We start from the raw sequence: 21,587 nt of genomic DNA, 5'->3' as shown, positions 1-21,587 counted from the left end.
CATCAGAAACGTCAGTGACTAAAGCGTGTGACTTCCTGAAAGGAGCCGAAAGATTCACTCTACTTATTAAATTCAAATATACTGGTCAACAGAAAATCAGTGTTGCAAACAGAAACCGATGTCTGCAAAATCAATTTTGATGGCTTTCCTTTTTTTTTTTTTTGTTATAAATGATGTCACACAGCAGCCAATCTGAAAGATTTTATCATACAACAGAAGTCTAGACTGCCTGGCCTTAATGAGTGAATGAACTATTAAACCACATCTATACAGTGCCCTTATGTGAACCAAAATTTCAGAAGCGGGACCACGTCTCCAAACATGCTCCTTCCGGTTCTTATCTATATATGTTCCCCCAGTTCTACAAGCTTTTCATTCTGGTTTACGTGCCCCACCCACCTTCCCCTTTCCAATTCTTTAACTTCTTCACTTCAATTTAGTACATGGGAATCTGCTAGGCCTGGGAGCTGCCGCCAGTCCCTTTGGAGGCCTTCCCCAAACCGCAGCTTAATTCATGTCATTCATTATCTACTAAAATGCTGTCAAACCTAAATTGAGGACGTGGGCCCAGCTAGCATGAACTAAAATCTAATTGAGATGCTTTGGCATGACCTTAAATCTGCAAAAAAAGACTTTTGACATTACTGTGTGGGTGTTATGCCAGTCACATCTATACATCTATCCACATCTATACTAAGCAGTCAAAAACATTTGGTGATGTATGTTCTATAAGAAGAAACCTTTTGACAAAATAATCATGAGAGTTTTCAGATCTTTAGTCATGCTAAATTTCAGTGTTTAGCCAATCAAGCGGCAAATATTTTAATCGCTTGTTTTTAAATGAAATTAATTTAGTATTCTCACTCTTTGGTCAAATGTCTCGAAAAACATGTCTCTTTGTATGTTTTGTCCTCTTATAAGCTAATGTAAACTGAGATATTGTTAAAAGGCAAATATGCAAGTGATTGTAGCTTTAACACAGCTTATAGGCTTTAGAAAAGAAGCTGATGGAGTGCATAATAGGAGATTTACACTAATGCAGCTTGAAATCCCCTACATCAGAGATAACAGAGTTTTCATAATAATCCTACATATAATTCAGCTATGCATCTTGAATAGTAAAATCTTTGTTACCCAAAGAAAGACGTATCAAAAGAGCCAAATTTGTCTTATTTGTAACTAATCATCAAATACCTCAGGTCCCCATTGTTGCATCTGTGTTTACATTTCCAAATGGGAAATTCTTCGAATTTGTTTGCTTCTTCTTCTGCATTTGTAAGATAAGTTGTGTGTACATCACTCTCAATAGGAGCTGAGAGAGACATGCAAGCCCATGTCCAAAACAAATCACACGAGCTAGGTAAATATTTTTGAGGTAGGGGGTGAAAAGGAGCACAAGAAAGACAAACACAATCAGCATGAAAAGGTCTGCAGATGTCTGCCGGCTGTTGCAGTATCAGATAGTGGATTTGTTATTTTCACTGTGCAGTGCCATTTGAGCCCATTTCCACAGGCTGCGATCTTATCAGATGTTTTCCTACATAATGCAATCAAAAATGGACAGACCACAGACAAAAAGCTGTGGTGTGCTGTGCATATTCGGTGATATCTCTAACAGTCTGACAGAGCCACTACCAGCTGAGACGCCTGACTCATCTCTCCAAATTACAACCATGCAGCTTTACAGTTGTAGGCAGAGGTTTACATACACTCACATGTAGATCAACCACTCTTCTTGAAAGAATAAAGTGGTTGGTTTCCTGGCATGGACCTGGCTATTAAGCATAATCCACAAATTTTCAATACAGTTGATGTCAGGGCTTTGGGAAAACCATTTCATAAGTTTAATGCTAGACTGATTTATTCATTCCAAAACCAGTTTTGATTAACATGTTTGTGATCATTTCCTGTTTGAACACTCAACTCTGTACCTGTTTTAACTGTCTAGCTGTTCAGTTGAGATTAATTTGAAGAGATTGTAATCCTCCTCCTTCATTGTTCCATCTACTTTGAGCAATGTAGTAGTACCACTGACAGTAAAACAGACCCAGAACATGATGCTACCACCACCACCGTGCTTGACAGCTGGTACCGTGTTTTTAGGTTTGAAATCGTCACCTTTACGCTTCTAAACATACATCTTGGGATTAGGGCAGATAGCTTAATCTTTGTCCTGCTGGACCATAAAACTTGTCTCTGGAAGGAATTGGCTTTTCTATGTTCACCGCTGCAAATGTCTGCAAGCTTGAAGGTGTTGATTTTGGAGCAAAAGCTATATTTTTTGTCTGTACCCTCTCAGTCCATGGCGATGTAAAACTCTCTTCAGTTTGGACAGTGATGCTGGTGTTCCAGCAGTTTCCAGTTTATGACAGACTTGAACCCTGGTAGTTCCTGGGTTGTTTTTTAACATCCGTATAAATTTCCTCTTATCTGAGGGTTGCTGTTTGATCTAATGATCTTGGAATCTGCAGTTGTTAAGAAATGCCTCTAAGAGACTTTTTAAGAGATCTGTCTCTTTCTCCTGTCAGGTTTACTGTTTTCCCCCTCATAAAATCCAGCAATTGGTATGATCACAAGCCAGACAGCAAGCTAATGCAACTGCCCAAGCATACAAAGAGCACAATAGACTGGGACAATGCTCAAAATCATAGGAGCAGGAGTATTTCAGCAGTTTTATATATTCCATAAATTATCATAAAAAGAGTATGTAATAGTCCAAAACCATTGGAGCACTGTGGTGATTTGAATTACAGTGTGGGAAAGCAGAAGCACCAAAAACAAAAATCACATGCAGGCCCACGAGTGAACTTGACGCTTCATTCTCAGCTTCAGTCTCTGGGGTTCTTTTTTCAGACATTACGTAGCCTCCCCTGAACCGTAGCAAATGCTCTAATTTGAGTTTGCAGTGTTTACCCTTCCAAAAGCAGGGCCAATGCCCAATAAAATCCCATTAATCCAGCCAATGTCAGCCTATCCCCACAGACACTGGATGAGAGGTGGGGCACTTTCTGGATAGATAGGCATTCCATTACAGAGTCAGTACTTAAATATTTTTGAGTTGGTTTGAAGTTTGTGATCATTATGGATGTGAATAATCCAATCAACCCCCCTTCCCACTTATTCATCAGCCTTCAGTTTTAACCTGCTGATGCTGGCCCCTTTGGAGAGCCTGATGTTCAAACTGTCACATCCTGACACGAGCACTCACTCTGAAACTCCGAACCTCTCCAGTGTCTCGGTCTGCCTTTAAGCTGGTTTGTTCCTTCAGTCTTCAATGCTCCATCTATCATCCTCTCTCTACAGCAGAGGAAATTTGAATCATGATGCAGATGATGGTAATTTGGCTGGGCTCATGTAAAAATAAAATTTCCATCACTTTCTCAAGGTTATTATCAACTAATATGAAAATCGCTGACAGTAAATCATAGTCTCGATCAAGACTGAATGTTAAGTACAATGATGATGCATTGGAACCAGTTCTGTTGGGCCAAAAATAGAAACATTCATTAGTTATTGCTTGTTTTGCAGGCTACCATCTCAGCATCCAAATCATTGTTAGATGTAGAGAGAGAGCGATAGCGAGTGCTTGTGGGCTGAATAAGAATCACGAGCTGTGGATAGAGGAGAGGCTAAATTTGGCACATGTGCATTAGAGGTGTTCACACTACAGGACAAGGTGAAGGTGAGCTTAGCCAGCAGACCCACCGGCAATCGCTCTCCCAAACAGCCTATTCACCTTGCCGGAACTCAGTCACACACTTATGAGTAAGCAGCTCGACACATACAAAGTTAGGTTTTGATTGACACTTCAATCTGCAGGCTGTATGACTCTGGGGATGTCAGTGTTGGTCTGTGAATGAACTGCTTTGGTCCTGCTTAGGATCACCATTATTAAACTGTTATCATAATATCATTGCTCCAAGCACAGCCTCACAGAGCTGCACACATGGATGAAGACTCTTGTCACTGCTTCTTATTTTCAACATTTCTGGAAGTAAAATGTACCTTCTGGCTGCTTCTGAGTTCCTAAAAAGGTGATAATCTAATATTTACACCTGTAAAGTATTATTTAGTACAATTTGGGTTTCACTGCCATCACATTATCCTAATAAGAGGAGCTGCTGTTGACGAACTTCATGATTGAAGGCTTTTTTCCCGTCCCCCGACTGCTGTCTGCTCTCTTGTTATGATGTTCCCAGATATGAAAGCTGAATATTGCTGACATTATTCATCCACCTCCAGGGAACAATAAGGCGTGCGACATACTTCGAACCTCAAAAAGCAAATAAAAAATATTGAGGAGAAAGTCGCCCTTGGGGAAATTTATTTATTTACTTAGTTTATATTCTGTGGTGTCAGCATACTCCTCTGCCACCTGGGGCTCTAAATATGTTAAGTGAAAAATATAGGGCCATCAACTCTTTTTTTTTTCTCCCCGATTTTTTTTATAACTGCCATAAAAGTATATTCATCTGACAAGCCAAGAAGGTTTATTTCTCTTTTGCGTGTGTTTGATGAAACTGAAGTTTGGCAGAGTCAGCTTGATGTTCTGAAACTTTCTCACATAAAACTGTAATCTATCTTGTCATAGGGGTAAAAAGCTAAGAATAGGTCCCCTCTCTCTTCTCGCCAGATAAAAGTAATGACCTCTCCTTTTTAATTTGCCTCACTATAATAAATGTAAAATAATCTCCCCCTCCCCCTTGTCAGCCTCCTTTTTTTTCCTTTCTTATGAACGTCCCGCTCTGTTCCCGACTGTAATGGCACGAGTATTTTCAGCACTGTGGAGGAGCATGAATGGATGATGAAGCCATTTACCTCAGTGACTGCTCATGCTCCTCATTCATCAGTCTACCCTTCTTGTAATGATCTGTTATTGCACTTGATAGGGAAATTTCCTTTCCATTTTCTCCCTTCACAAGATGAGAATGGGGTCAGAGAAGGTAGAAATTTGGTGTCATGTTCAAGGGCACCCAACTTCAGAGGGAAAAATATGGCTGGTCACTATGCTGTAATTATTCCTAAATTATCCCCCCCTCCCCCCCCCCCCCCAAAAAAAAAAAAAAAAACCAGATTTCATTGCTTGACTGATTAAATACCAGGGAAACAGCATTGTCCAGTAAAATGCTTTGATTCAGAGAGAAAGCACAGAGTGTACTCAAAATATCAAGAAACTTTAAGCAGCTGGACAGTGGTTATTGCAACTTAATCAACATTGGGCAAGTCAACTTCTAAGGGGACACAAGCCCTTAAATCAGTCTTGATGATAGGGTAGAAAGAGTGCGGCACGATATATAGCAATGTGGAAAACTTTTGAGTCACCCACTGAAGGCAAAAACAAATTTTGTGCAATTCTAAGCCTGAAACGTAATATTTGATATGACAACCTTTATTCTTCAACATAGCCTGAACTTTCTTAGGCATTGTTTCTTGTAATTTTCTAAGTAGTCTTTAGGAATAGTTTTTCAAGCTTCCTTGACAGAGCCTCCACTGTGAGCCTTCACAGATGGCTGTAGATGCTCACTGTTGTACCTCTCTCATGACCTCCTCTATACAGGGAGTGCAGAATTATTAGGCAAATGAGTATTTTGTCCACATCATCCTCTTCATGCATGTTGTCTTACTCCAAGCTATATAGGCTCAAAAGCCTACTACCAATTAGGCATATTAGGTGATGTGCATCTCTGTAATGAGAAGGGGTGTGGTCTAATGACATCAACACCCTATATCAGGTGTGCATAATTATTAGGCAACGTCCTTTCCTTTGGCAAAATGGGTCAAAAGAAGGACTTGACAGGCTCAGAAAAGTCAAAAATAGTGAGATATCTTGCAGAGGGATGCAGCAGTCTCAAAATTGCAAAGCTTCTGAAGCGTGATCATCGAACAATCAAGCGTTTCATTCAAAATAGTCAACAGGGTCACAAGAAGCGTGTGGAAAAACCAAGGCGCAAAATAACTGGCCGTGAACTGAGAAAAGTCAAGCGTGCAGCTGCCAAGATGACACTTGCCACCAGTTTGGCCATATTTCAGAGCTGCAACATCACTGGAGTGCCCAAAAGCACAAGGTGTGCAATACTCAGAGACATGGCCAAGGTAAGAAAGGCTGAAAGACGACCACCACTGAACAAGACACACAAGCTGAAACGTCAAGATTGGGCCAAGAAATATCTCAAGACTGATTTTTCTAAGGTTTTATGGACTGATGAAATGAGAGTGAGTCTTGATGGGCCAGATGGATGGGCCCGTGGCTGGATTGGTAAAGGGCAGAGAGCTCCAGTCCGACTCAGACGCCAGCAAGGTGGAGGTGGAGTACTGGTTTGGGCTGGTATCAGCAAACATGAGCTTGTGGGGCCTTTTCGGGTTGAGGATGGAGTCAAGCTCAACTCCCAGTCCTACTGCCAGTTTCTGGAAGACACCTTCTTCAAGCAGTGGTACAGGAAGAAGTCTGCATCCTTCAAGAAAAACATGATTTTCATGCAGGACAATGCTCCATCACACGCGTCCAAGTACTCCACAGCGTGGCTGGCAAGAAAGGGTATAAAAGAAGAAAAACTAATGACATGGCCTCCTTGTTCACCTGATCTGAACCCCATTGAGAACCTGTGGTCCATCATCAAATGTGAGATTTACAAGGAGGGAAAGCAGTACACCTCTCTGAACAGTGTCTGGGAGGCTGTGGTTGCTGCTGCACGCAATGTTGATGGTGAACAGATCAAAACACTGACAGAATCCATGGATGGCAGGCTTTTGAGTGTCCTTGCAAAGAAAGGTGGCTATATTGGTCGCTGATTTGTTTTTGTTTTGTTTTTGAATGTCAGAAATGTATATTTGTGAATGTGGAGATGTTATATTGGTTTCACTGGTAAAAATAAATAATTGAAATGGGTATATATTTGTTTTTTGTTAAGTTGCCTAATAATTATGCACAGTAATAGTCACCTGCACACACAGATATCCCCCTAACATAGCTAAAACTAAAAACAAACTAAAAACTACTTCCAAAAACATTCAGCTTTGATATTAATGAGTTTTTTTTGGGTTCATTGAGAACATGGTTGTTGTTCAATAATAAAGTTATTCCTCAAAAATACAACTTGCCTAATAATTCTGCACTCCCTGTACATATTGAGAACAATTTGAACCAAAAGCATCAAATCTAGATTCATCACTCTTTTTATGGTTGAATGCTTCATAGGTAAGTGTGGCTTAACAATGAGAGATGACTCAAGAGTTTTTACTGTTCATCTTTCTTTAAAATGAAATTTGAGTGAAACAAAAACACAAAAAGTTAAGTCCTCTGCAGAATATTAAGTGGCATAAAATATAAATAAATAATGTCTCCCTGAATGTACAGTATTTGAATAAATGTCCTTTTGTGTCTATTAACTTTTGCTGAACACCACACCCTCACCATCCAGGAGACCTCACGTCTCACTACCTATACGAACATTAATTATTGAATAAATGAGAGGCCAGAGCGCTGGCGGTGATCCTGCTGTCCAGAGTGCACAGCAGCACAGCAGCTATTTGCCCCTGGAAAGTTCGCCATGACTGTGGACAGAAGTGATGAGCAGCACTGCTGATGGATTGCGTGTACTGTGAGTGTGACTGAACAGTCCTGCCAAGCATAAATATTGTCTCTGACTTTGCCCATTGAGGACAGCCCAATGACAGGAATTGTTTTATCGAGAGATGTTGAAAGAGCGATGCCAGCCCACACTCACTACATAAACTTGCACTCTAAATGACAGCTCTAGTAGCTCTTTATTAGTTAGCGCATTTTACTACATTTGGAAAACCCAGTGTAAGTATGTAAAGATGAAGTAATGAACACATGTCGCTCGATTGACCAATAACCTTTGAGAAGTCTAGACACTTGAACTCTTAACTTTAACCAAACCCTAACCTTGTTAATCCTGACCTCAAGGATTAAAGATAAACTCGTTTAACATTTAATACTGTGTTGGATAATCTCAGAGGAACAGCCACATGGCTACAAGTTGACAAGTTGCACTATTGTATCTGAAATAGGAGGAGAAAAAAATGAATGAACGTAGAACACAGAAGAACAAAAACACAAAGTAAAGCTCAGCATTGTTCTGAAACAGGATCAACAAGTACTTTGACTGATTAACCCCGTCTAACAAGACTGGCAGCACCCTGGTGTCATGCCCTGACTCGGGCAGCTCATTCACTTTCCAAGGTGTCCTGATACACTTCACCCCTCAGGAGGAGTGTCTGAATTGCCTCGAGGGCCTCAGTATCATCGTTCAACAGCCAGAAGGACAAACAGCGGTCACCTGAACATCAGATATCAAGCGTTTTGTAATTCAATCTAAACAGAGGCAATGCAAGCAAAGTATCCATATCATTTGTTTGTTATGTGATCTTGGGAAACTCATTGTTCATTATGGACCAGGAAGATGTGTAAACTAATCCTAATCCCAACCAGGTGCTGACAAAGTTATTATTCTGTAATCATTTTTGAATGATTTTGGGTTGAACATATAAGAGAGCATTATGAAAGTTACAGATGATTTATTACTTCATATAACACCAGATAATCTGCTGCTATTTTTGTTTTTTGCATTCAGGACCAGAGACATTGTGTAATGCCATAATAACCCCAGAGGGCTCTTGGGTGTCTCTAATGGACTTTGCAATTTAATCTTAATATGTTCTTGAGAGGTCAAGTATCTGCATCAGTTGTTACTTGATCGTTGAGAAATCAGTGTTCGTGAGCTCGAAAGAGTCTGATCGTAGGCACTCCCTGTTTAATTTCCAGATCATATTGCCTTCACACTTCAAATCTTGAAGTGCAGAGTTAATGTGATACCTCACATGAAAGTAAATACTTTCAGAAAGCACAGTGGTGTGAATAATGTGGATCCCTGAGCTTTATTAAGATTCTTTACATGCAAACTTGAAATGGAATAATTCACCTTTCACTCTAAATATCTGTTGAGATAGTAATGTTGCAAATTAAATATAATGTCTTCTGAAAAAAATCGTGCCCTATGGCAGCTGGGATAGGCTCTAACCACCTCGTGACCCTGAACTGGATTAGCAGAAGAGAATGGATTCAATTATTGCATGATGTAATTCAAGTAACAAACAAATAAATAAAACAAATTACAAGTGTCATTACCATCACATTTATCTAACTTTTAATATTATACCTTACATTGTTTTTCATTTTTTCTCACTATTGGTGTGTTTACCTTCCCAAGATGAATGTTTTTATGCTCCTTTCATGAACCCCTTTCATTTTCTGCGGCTTTTATGTTGCCCTGTATTATTCTAAGCGTAAAGTAATACTGTTCTCATATAAATGACCCTACATACTTTACTTAATGTATTTGTAAAGTCCCATAAATCAACAAAGAGACCCTGTCTGTATGTATTATACATATCTAATATGAACTTAGTGTTCATTGTATTTTCCCACTTTGGACACGCAGTGTTATCACCACCCACAGCTCACTCCTCAGCCCAAGTGACTAACTTTGTTTGGCCGATTGTGCCTGTCTGGCTACAGCTCGCTCCATTACAAGTCTAAATGACTAATTAATGGTCCTGGGACAGGTGACACCAGCTCCTCAAGATCCATTTACACTCCCATCGCCTCAGGGTTCTCACTGGATGCCGCTGCACTTCTTTGCTTCTCCCTTCCATCCATCTTCTCCTCCTCCCCCCAAGCCCTCTGCTCATCTCTTATTCATCCAGAGGTGGAGTACTGTTTAAGGAGCAGGTCTGCGGAGAGACTGATGGACAGATTAAGAGGCAGGTGGAACACAGAAAGAGAGGTGCAGACTCCATGTGAGATGGGAGGGAGAGCGAGATAGAAAGAAAAAAAGCGAGGTGGGTGATATGTGACTATCTTCACAGGAGGGGAGATAGATTAACCCTGAACTCCACCTGCCTCCGGGCGCAGCAGAGTTTTGTGTTGGGTCAGACAGATAGTATAAAACCCTGTGTGTGGGTTTAAACTGCATTATTCACAGTTGCTACAAAGTCCTTCAACTTCTTACCCCAGCTGCTTTTTAAAGTGATGGACAATATCAAGCGTCCACGCTACAGGGCAAGGACAAAGATTAAATACGATTTTAAATGGAACTGCCATCACCCAGGAGCATTGCAGTTGTACCACAGTACATAATCTGGCACCCGCATCTGTGGGCAGCAGCTGTGCAAAGCAGTGAATGCTCATAGTCAGTAATGATTTTGTACAGCAGTGTGCAAACCTCCCTGTGCTCCTCACTTTCATAGCTAACAGAGTTAGGCCTATAAGATAATGGTTTTATATACTGGTTTGTCATTTTCATGCTAACTTACTAATGAACATCCATCAAAGAGAGAAGGAATAAGAAGAGAAGCTGCACACTGTGAAAGAGAAAAGAGAAAAGCCATTTAGTGAATAAACAAATGTCTTAAAAATGCAACATTAAAGTGGGAGAAGTTGGAAAAAGGGATATTTTGGATAAAAGAATTTTTGATGCAACAAAAAGAAATCTAAGAGAGAGCAATGTGATTGTTGTTTTATTAACAAACACATACTAGACAAGACAATGCCTAGACTTTTGTAAGAAATAAGTCAACACAGACAAGGTAACGATTTGGTTTGGATACTCTATGTGGGCTGATTGTATTTACTCTCACAAAGGCCCATTTTGAACCAGGAGATTTTAAGCAACATAATAGTTTTATAGTTGCATTTCTCACAGTATCCTCTCTCTGTGTGTTGCCAGAGAGATGATCAAGGTGCAGGTAATGTCTTTGATGTGATGAGACGCCGTGTTGAGTCATGATAGGAAATCTAAGCACCTAACACCAACTGACACCCTTAGTGGACTGTTTTTACAGCGCTCACCTGCTTTAGATACACACACTTGTGTCCTTTACTTGGCTTATTTGGATAATATGTAATTATGAGTAAGTCCGGCATGTGTCAGTCATGTGCCAGCTGGAGGGAGGATGAAGGAAAGATCAGGTTGGCTCTTAACTCAAGGTTAATGAATGACAGATGATGCAGGTGGGATGAAGGAGAAATCCAAAATGACAAAGTAAATGCAGGAACCATTTGAAGCGAATAAACAGAGCAATTCAAGATCATAAAAAGTATCCAGTCATCAATGCATGTGATCAAATGTAATTGCAGCATGTGCAATGATTTGCATAATGCATACACAGGACAGCAGTAAGCTTCTGCTAATTTGGCACGTGTGCCGGGCCTGTCAGAAATAATGACACACCTGAGGATTAGACCAAAACTGGTCACTCACTCTCAAGTTTACAGATACACACACACACACTCTCTCTCTTACTGTAGTCAGGAGATAGGGATGGGCAGCCTTGAGAAAATCAATTACGAGGTTCAGTGTCAAATTAAAGAGCATGGTGAGGGCACCGTATCCCAGCAGCAGCCTGTGAACAGCAGCCACCACTAAATCAGCTCTTAGCTCTGGCAAATAGAGTGGACACCCAGGTTGTGGAGGAAGCAAAGAGGTCTTGAGAGGATAAGAGGAGGATTGAACAGATGTCCTTGTGTGTTTGGAGGAAATACTGTCTGCTATGTTTTAAAAAAACAACCTGACATTAATTTCTGCTTATCAGCAGCAACAGCAGTAAGACCATTTTCCAACATTTGTTATCTTGTTGTGCCCTGTTGTTTCTGTGTCTCGGTTTCTTGTTCTCCCTCTCCCTCTGTCTATATTTACATCCCCACCATAACCAGTTGTGTCCATTTGTTGCTGATGGAGTGCTCTTGAGAATGACAGCGCACTACAATCAGCTCCAGACTCCCCCTGGTGCTGTGGTCTCTGTGATAAGCACCAGTCTTCCAACTGTCCTTAAATGAATAATTTTTAATTTAGTGAAATCACAAATTGAGAATCTAATTTTCTTGTCAGGTTTGAGGAAAGATCAATACCAATATTATACTGAATTTTATTTACTTAGGGTAAAAAATCAATCATAATCAATAGATTGTATTTACACTAACACAATTTCTGTGCAGATGCTTTTGCTCAGATAATCTGATTTACTTTTAAACTGGAGTTTGTTTGTTTTTTTCATGAGTTGGTACTCTTATTTCCATTTTATGTAAAGTTCTATATCAAAGTGCATAGTGTTGTTTTGGGCAAGAGTGTGGTTTCAACTATGCGTCAGTTTGGAGAAAGAGTCAAACCAAGTCCACGAAGAACTGGCTTTCTAAGACTGGTGTGAAAGATTCTAGTCATGTATAGCCCTGCTGTCAGTCTCATCCAGTGGCTTGAGATGAACTGATGAGCAGTGAACACACATCACCGCAGCCAGAGTCCAACTGTTAGGATAAGACTACAATCAAAATGAGATTACAGATACATGTTTTGCTGTATAAGAACAGAAACACACACAAAGAAGAAAAAAAAAGCCAAAGTTTGATTTAAACTTTTATGTTGTTGATAGGCCGTTGTTGTAAATTTGTGACGGATGTAATGAACAGAAACAGCAGCAGGTGGGAGAGTGAATGCTACTAGAGTTTCTTTCTTTCTCTGCCCTAGTTTGTCATTTTTCTGTTTCTTTTGCTCTCCAGTTCTTTCTTCTTCTTCTTTTTTTCCTGCCCTCACTTTCCTTCTTTGTTTGTGCCCACAGAACTTACTGCAGTGCTCTGCCGTATGGAGGCATCCATGCTACTGACCCCTGGGCAGTCTCTGACTTTCCCCTTTTTCTCATCTTTAGATCTTTAGTTTCTTAACATTTAAAATGGAATAAACCTCTTTCCTCCTCTGTTCTCTCCTTCCTTTGATCATTTCAACTTAGGCTACTTCCTTTTGAACACAGAACAACACAATATCCCTTAGAGTCAAGTACTGCTCTGTGGAGCTGTCCAGGGTGCTGAAGCTCTAGTTTGTTTATTAACTAACCTTTTGACCAACACATAATTATGACTGAAGAATAAATACTCCTGGCACATTTGCACAGTTTCTGCTTAATATACAAGCTACATTGAACAATGTACTCTGCCATGGTACCCTAGGACTAATGTTTCCAGATTCCTTACTGCGTAATTAGAGTATAATTCACTTCATCCTCATTAGTCTCAGAAATAAATGTAAACATCAGTTTTTTCATCCTCTGGTTTCTGGGTAAGTAATGAGACAAAATGACCGATCAGTCCCGCATGTCACTCCAGCATCACAGGCCAATGCAAAACTCTGATTTTGGAGCTGCTTATTTATTCAGGCTTATTGATTTGTTTGCCAACTCTGTACTGTAGACGTGGGGAGCGTGACCAACTCTCCAAAAGTGAGTTTTCTTTTTGTGGAAAATTGATTAATTGGAAGGAACTGACCAAGGCCCCATTAAACATTCTGCACTACCCAGGCATAATTACAGCAACTCATTTGCAATGAATGCAAAATGTAATTCAAGCCTATAATAATGTAATAATGGAAACAGCATGAATGGGGAGGGGGAAAAAAACCAATAGCCTTGGAGATAAATGACTGTACAGCTATCCAGTAATGGTAAACAGTGTCCCATTTAAAATTTGTAGAATGAGCTCCATGGATTCAATGAACAGTTCTGATTATTACTGTTATGAACATTAATATTTTGTTTTTGGTATTGAGGATTTTTCACTGGTGAGCATTTAAGAGAGTATTTCTTGAGGAAGAAAAGCTAACATTAACATTAAAGTCCATCCTTCCAGTGATTCCAACCATTTTCAGGGACTCATGTGATCTATTCTTCTTCATATTCCCTTTTTAGCAAAACAATGAATTCTAAAGGAAGAGGGCTCAGAAGAACATTAAGCTTGCCGTGCATATCTCTCTCTCTCTTCCCCTCTACCCCCCCCCCCCCCCCCCCCCCCGCCCCCGCCCCTCCTCTCTGTGACAGACGTCAAAAATACCACCAAGGGAGCGCGGATCAGAAGCTTTCCACGCAGCCACACTTCACACTTGGCCGTCTTCAGCCGTTCTCATGCGTGCAAATCTCAAACAAAACTCATCTTTACTGCAGAAAAACACGACTCCAAGGTGACAATGAAGAAAGCCGTTTATTTCTATCCCGTCTGCTCCAAGTAAAGGCAATACGTCCGACTGACACGACTTTACACGCCTGTGAGAGGATCGGTCACCTTCTTTGCAACACCCATCGGCATATTCCTGTTTTGAGAGAAGGGGGGGAAAGAGGGAGAAGATGTGGATCTTTTACAGTTCGGACAATTCAAAGTGTATCTTTTCTATTTGGAACCAGTGGTGTTTGTATTACGCAGCAGTGATGTGTTTGTTGTTTTCGCCCGTAAGGATGGACGACGCGTGCCCGTCGTCCTGCATCTGTACCAGGGGCTTGAGGACGGTGACCTGCCGTGACGGGGACTACACCGAGGTACCCAGAGACATGCCAAAGTGGACGTCCACCTTGACACTTACGGGGAGTAACATCTCAACTTTACAGCGTGATGCGTTCATGACCAACGGCACGGAGTTGGAAATGACAACACTCTCTCTGTCCTATAACGGGATACAGGCTATTGAACCTTACGCCTTCCTGGGGCTTTCCCGGTTACATTCGTTGGATCTTAGCCACAATCAGTTGGAGTTTATCTCATCCAGGGCTTTCCATGGATTACCCGATCTGCGCTCTCTTAACCTGAATTACTCCGTTTCTCCTGCGGCCACCGCGCAGCTCTCAGATGCGCTCAACACACAAAGTTTGCGCAACCTGCACAGACTGGAGTTGGCGGGAAACAAGCTGACGTCTATCCCCCTCGAGAGATTAGATGTCTTTAACCTCCACGAGTTGGTGCTGATTAATAACTCAATAGAGATCATCGGGGAGGAAAATGTAACCAGTTTGTACCAACAAAGGCGCATACGCGTCTACTTGTCTTTAAATCCGTTTCGGTGCAGCTGTGAACTGGAGGCGTTTTACTACTGGCTGAAGAACTCGTCCCAGTGCCTGGATGCAGGGCGTCTCCTGTGCAGCGAGCCAGAGGCTAAGAGGGGGATTCCCGTGGAAAAGCTCCGGGGAGAGGAGGTTGATTGTATGAACGAGAACCTGGAGGCGGTGTCATATGTTTTCCTAGGTATAGTGTTGGCTCTCATCGGGGTGGTGTTCCTGATGGTACTTTATCTCAACCGGGGAGGCATCAAACGGTGGCTCAACAACATCAGAGAGGCCTGCCGTGACCAGATGGAGGTATATCATTACCGCTATGAGCAGGACTCTGACCCCAGACTGGCCAACGTGGCTGTTTAACCAGTCGAAACATCAATCCAGTGCTACATAGTGTGAGGACAGACGATATTACCAGGATAACTTATTTATCAAAGACTGTGGCCTTGACCTGTCACAACTACAACTGATGGTTTTTTAAAACTAGTTTCATCACGTTCAGCCCATGAATTCACTCTGGGAGATGCACAGAGCCAAAGGCAGTTAAATATAAGTAACTGTTCATCCAGCACAACTAAATACTTCAATCTTCTCAGCAGTGTTGTACATATTGTATATAAGTATCTCCTCATAGCAGAAATGCTTTCCATCTGTTGTGTTATCTTACACAGCCCCACTTGTTTAGTATTTACCCTCAGTAACCGTCCAAAGCGCACAGTAAAGGTCCATCAAATTTCCAATTTGAAAAGCTGAGTCAGCGTTATTACCCAAAGCTGCGGCCCCTGCTTAATATTTTACATTCAGGAGAACCTGCGCAGAGAGCAAGACTGCTTTTAATCTACCAGGGAGTGCATATTGTCAGAGAAGGAAACTCATTTGGCATTTTTTTTATGGAGTGCCATGTTTGTGGAATATGTTACACACCATGTTTTCACGAAGACCCTTTTATCTCAGAGAAGAACGTGTGTCATTTGACACCAGATCAGCTTATCAGTAAAACTGTGGAAAAAGTGAAAGAGAGACCAATTTTAACCGTGCATGTGATTCCTGTAGGCATAGAAAACCAACCAAAACATTAATAAAAAGCCAAACAAAAAAAAAGAAAAATCATGAGTTTGCAGTGTGTCTGTACATTTTATCATCCCTGTCAGGGAATGTAGACTTCATGCAGCACTATGTCAGACATTAAATGTATTTTTTTCCTGCTGTGTTTCTGAATGAGTGTGCAAGCTCCCGGTGAAATTTGCAGAACATGTGACTTCACAAACTAAAGTGAGGTGTCACATTGTCATCGGGGTTTAAGGACTAGAGGGAAAGACTGGAGAGATATGACATAAAAGTGCAGTTGTGTTAATCACATCAGGACTGTGACTAATAACCTGTAAAGACTGATCATGGTAGTCGGTATCTTTATGGCTCACGGCTGATCGACCTTCTTAGCTAAAGGTCTCCATTACAGTCAAGGTCAATTACTAAAGAAAAACAAGGTAGAGGGAGGGCCCAGGTGGATCACTGTGTGTATATGAAATGAAAACAAACTGTAGCTATGGATTTCTAAACAAGCAGTAGGTTATTTTCCGTTGTCAGATCATTAGTGGAAGGTAAGAGAGTGAGTAAATCAACGTACTGGGCATACCAACTAACCAAGGAATCAGTGTAGCAGCTGTTCCTCCCTCATAAATCATAACAAATGTGATTAATACACCTGATTAAAGACAATGAGGCGAGAAAATTAGAATCATCCACACCGCACTGGATGAACAGTTCTAACAAAAGGAGCGAGGTGATGATTAGCACTTTCCGGTGGAGAGAGGGATCAAGCAGTGACAGATCACTGTGATACAGATGGCCCCCTCTCTAGACAAGCTACAGTTATTTATGTCTTCATCTACAGATTAAAATATTACAATATCTGCATGTTTAACGTAAACTTCCAGTTAAGGGATTAGATAATGAATACATGGACAGATTTTTTTAAAGCCATTTTATTATGTCAGCAGGAGGACGCACCTTTACGTAACAAAAGACTGTGACACCGTGCCACTTCGTGACATGCCACTGTACCATACGCTGTCATGTTGCATATGAAGTCTGAGGTGATAAAGCTAATCACCAGGACAGCAGTGTTCAAGGATAAAAGCTTTTGTGTGCTGTATATGCATGTTCCACGTCTGCAGCCATGCCAGCGGCTCTGCGAGGCTGCACTGAAACACATTGGCGCTTTGAGCTCAAAGCTACCAGCAGTTCACATGTTCACTGTTATGATGCTGATGTCAAGCGCGTATAATTTACAATATTTACAAACCTTAGTTTAGTGCGTTAGCATTTGTCAGAGTTCACGAAAATGAAGATGGTAACCATGTAGATTTGATTGCTTACATGTATATCGAGTCATGAAAGGACAAACTGGACTCATGAACATTTTAAGATCTTTGGCATTAGATAAAAAGTTGGAGGATGGTGACCAAGAATGTTTTATTGCTCTCCAGCATTTCAGTTTGTGGGAAAGTGGTGGGGCAGGCCATCCCCGGAGTAACATTACCACTGTGCCTGAAAATGAAGAATCCAGGCTTAATTCAAAGTGAGCACTGTTGACAAGTAACAACCTATAAAAGTCCATAATTTGAAATGTGTGTTGTTATTCTGTCAAAACCAATTTTTTTAGTTGTTCTTAGAGATTCGGCTTAATCTCATAACAATGTGCTACATAATGAAATGCAAGATTGCTGAAAGCACACTGTCTGAATTTTTCAGGCCTTTGTGGTGTTACTACGAGGTCCAGAATATGAATAATGGATGTGTGGATTTTAAGCCGTTGTTTACAAATGCAAATAAATGTGAAAAAGCTAATGAAATGCTAAATCATCCCCAGACTAATGGTTCGGGGGGTTGCCTTTGGGCAAACTAATTCTGTTCTTAGACATTAGAGAACACAAAGCATTTGATAACAACAGTAATAATAATGAAGGAAGACTGATGGAATATAGGGGATAATGTTATAATGAGACAAAACTGAGTTTCTTAACTTACAGTATGTGCTTCTGGTTTCAGTTTAAATGCTGGGCTTGTGTGCCTTTAAAAATCCAGAAGTACAAACCCACACAAACTTGACTAGAGCCAGTTGGGATCATATATTTCTATGATATTCACAGTTATATCCCCCATGATCAGTCCTGCTACTTCATTTAGTCAAAATATAATCTCCTTTGCAATTAATTTTATTCCAAACTGAAATCAACATAAATCAATGATCTTCCTAATTTCTGTTTAATCCCGACCTTGACTATGTCTCCTTTATCTTTCTTCTGCGTGTTCTCTGCCTCTTTGACCATCACCTTTTTCTATTTTCTGGAGTCCTGGGCCATAAATAAACAGGTGGAAACAACAAACATCTTATTTTGTCTTATTAAAGTATCCAGACTTGCTTCACAGCTCAGCGCTCTCAGTTTTCTTTACCCGTCATTTCTCCTCTTTTTGGTTTCTTCATTTTTCTACATTCTGCTTACAATATCAGACCTCCTCTGTACGCTTGCACCCCCACCCTTCCCCGCTCTGCCTATTCGCTCCCTCCGCTCCTCTTCATTCAGGTAAATGACTTTATCCAGTTGAGTGACTTTGTAAGGATGCAGAGACAGGGTTTAACTGAGCCCAGCAAAAGGGAGGGACAGAGGAAGAAAGATAAAGAAAAGGGGAACAGAGAAAAGATTCATTAGAGTTCTACTGTCCAGGCTACAAATGCCCTTGCCTTATGCAAAACGATGACTCATCGCCTTGCTCTATATATGAATGTCTGGGAAGCCAAACACAACTGCTGTCTAAGAGAGACCAAACAGCAAAAATGTTATCTTTGAATATTATTTAACTCAATCATGAGCACCTAAACCTTTTTAAATGACCTCTGTCATTCTTTCATAGGAGCATTCGGATGTCTCGCTTTGCAAATGCATCACTAGATGTGACAAAATCAAGATGCAATGAGTCACAATCAAATAAGATGTTTGCACCCTGTCTCTGTAAAACTGGTTTCCTGGTCTGCTGAGTGTGTATGGAGATGAGTCTGCCAGTTTGTATTCTGTTGATTACTGGTTATTGATTGCTTCTGTTTGAATATAAGAGAAACAGTTTGGCTTTGTAGGATTGTAGGATATGGGAAGGAGCAATGTTGCTGCAGACTGGGGTAGACTGTAAACACAAGCGAGTTAAACTTATTATAATGTCCAGCAGCTAAAGGGGGTTTTCAGTGGTAATGTGTTTAATGAGTGCTGAATGGCAGTTTTCCTCATGTGGAATAATGACCGAACAGAAAAAAATGACATGCTGTTACCTGTTTCTGAGTTTTATACATGCTATCTACTCAAACCCATAGGTAGTGTTTTTTAGTACACCCAGGCTTTGTTCACTTTGTCTTTAGAATGACTGTAATTCCCGGTGGCAGAAATTCAACAAGATGTCTGAAATATTCCTCAGAGATTATTGGTCCATATTGACATGATAGCCTCGCACAGTTCCTGCATCCATGATGTGAATCTCCTTTTCAACAACATCCCAAAGGTGCCATATCTGTTGACTGTGGAAGACATTTGAGGATAATGAAAGTACTTCATTTTATTTGAGCTTTGTGACATGGCATTGAAATGTGCTCAGTTGATACTAAGGGACCCAAAGTGTGCAAAGAAAATTTCCCCACACCATTATTACACCATTGCCACCAATATGAGCCACTGACAGATGCATCATGGCGGGATGGAGCCATGCTTTAATGTTGTTCATGTCAAATCTGACCCTGCCATCCAAACGTTGCGACAGAAATTGAGTCTCTTCAGACAAGACAACATTTTTCCAATCTATTGTTAAATTTTTGTGACCCCGTGTGAATTGTAGCTTCCACATTTTATCGCCACAAGTGATTAACCTCAAATTGTTTCTTCAATTTGAGAGTCATAACTTTGATTTAGTAGGATTTCAGAAATTTTTATTTTAGTCCCTCTGTTTTGTATTGAACAGCAGGACTTACTGCTTCACTTTTTCAACCATGTCCATACTGCAGGAATCAGAGGACAGGATGAGGCAGAAAGGATTTTCCTCCAAACTATGGAAGGGGAGTGAATTTTACTGTTGTTTGGGGGGTGAGGTGGAGGAAGGTCAAACATCAGAACAGGAAAGTGAAAACTCTGAGCAGCTAAAAGTTTGATTTCTTCTTTTATCCTTTCAACTTATTTAATTGATAATATATATGCTAAAAATGCATTAAACTGTACAAGTCTCTCTTTTTCAGGCCATTATCTGTAAACTCTAGAGATGCTTGTGAGAAAAAAATCCCAGGAGTAGTAGTTTCTGCAAAGCCACTTCACCTTTCATCCCACACTACACATTTCTCCCTCGTTCTGATGCTCAGTTTGAGCTTCATGCTTATGCCCACGTTTACATGGCTAAATGTACTGGGTTACTGCCATGTTATTGGGTGATAACATTAAAAGTTTGCAAGAACAAGCAGGTGAATAGTTTTATCTAAATAAGTGGTTGGTAAGTGTATATCTTAATTCATGTGATGCAATTAAGTTGTATGGAAATACCTGGCTGACTGATAGCATGTCACTTCAGTCAGGTATACTTTGGGGGTCAATATCTGCTGCATTTTTTCAGCATTAATGATAATGACATGCACAAGGTTTAGGATTAGAACAACAGCAAAGCACAGATGTGCTGTGACAACAGGCATAATTCAAATGAGGAGATTACTCAATATTCTCGTGCCATACTGGTGCTTGATGAATCTGTTACATTTCATTGTTAGCAGAATTGGTTCAAGATTAGTCAGCCTCTAATCAACCTAGTTTGGGATACCTGAACTGTAATTTTATGCTGTTAATTCCACTGTAAGATACATGAACCATATGTGCTTTTTTAGCAAGAAGATAAAATTCATTAAATTTTGCTCAAAAAATAGAACGAGATTAAAATGTTGCACATTTTATTCTGTTTTTTAAATAAATACAAATCAAGCACATTAATTTAGGATGTTTTTTGTTCTTTCTTTCTTTTAGACAAACATCTGCTTAATGCCTTTGTAATAGGACTGAGACTGCCATATCTTCTTGATCCTAGTGTGGAAAGCTTTTATTTCAATTGGTATTCAGCGGTAGAAAAGATGTATAAAGGTTTCATTATTCACTCAGAGCAAGTGTGCGCTTCTATCTGTCATCTCTTTTAGTTTTTCAAGGTCCACATGAAATGTGACTCCAGATTTAGAGTAACATACACTTTTAATATGTATAATTAGCCTTTTAAAAATGGCTATGTTTACTTTAAATGACCACTTTTTAATGACACATCATTAGTGGCCTTCCCAAATATTTCCTCCCAGTTTTAATTGTTAGAGAGCAGGTTTGGGAATCCTAACAGGTTCTTATGAGATTAATTAAGGCAAAATTTAGACAGCAAAAGGTTTGTTTGTTACAGGCAAGGTCATTAGGCAGCATCCTGTAGTAATGTCATCACAAATGGAGCTCATTTGGGAAAATCCCAGGAGTCAGAGAAGCAGAAGCGATTTTTTTTGTCCAGGGTCACTGTGTCCCTGCACTCACAGGGAATTCAGTGTATCTCGTATCCCATTGAATTACTTACTTTGTATATATAAACCTAATGTACAGTAAAATGTGATTAGTATGAGACACAATTAATATGCATACAGTATATCTCAAATA

The 21,587-nt window shown here is 40.3% G+C and overlaps 1 protein-coding gene across 1 annotated transcript; it reads left to right on the top strand.

Annotated features, from left to right (window-relative positions):
- Nucleotides 1–13,906: 13,906 nt before the first annotated feature.
- Nucleotides 13,907–16,623, top strand: tpbgl (trophoblast glycoprotein like). The gene has a single exon (XM_086307507.1). The coding sequence runs from the start codon at nt 14,185–14,187 to the stop codon at nt 15,244–15,246; it is 1,062 nt and encodes a 353-aa protein (XP_086163633.1). The 5' UTR covers nt 13,907–14,184; the 3' UTR covers nt 15,247–16,623.
- The last annotated feature ends 4,964 nt before the right edge of the window (nt 16,624–21,587 follow it).

This window comes from Aulonocara sp. 'chitande type north' Nkhata Bay, linkage group LG10 (genome assembly GCF_057382095.1).
Source record: "Aulonocara sp. 'chitande type north' Nkhata Bay isolate Kocher_YH1m ecotype deep benthic linkage group LG10, A_spYH_male_GT1.1, whole genome shotgun sequence".
In the NCBI taxonomy this organism is placed as follows: Eukaryota; Metazoa; Chordata; class Actinopteri; order Cichliformes; family Cichlidae; genus Aulonocara; species Aulonocara sp. 'chitande type north' Nkhata Bay.
The sequence above is the reverse complement of the archived record's forward strand: the minus strand, read 5'-3'. Positions and strand labels throughout refer to the sequence as shown.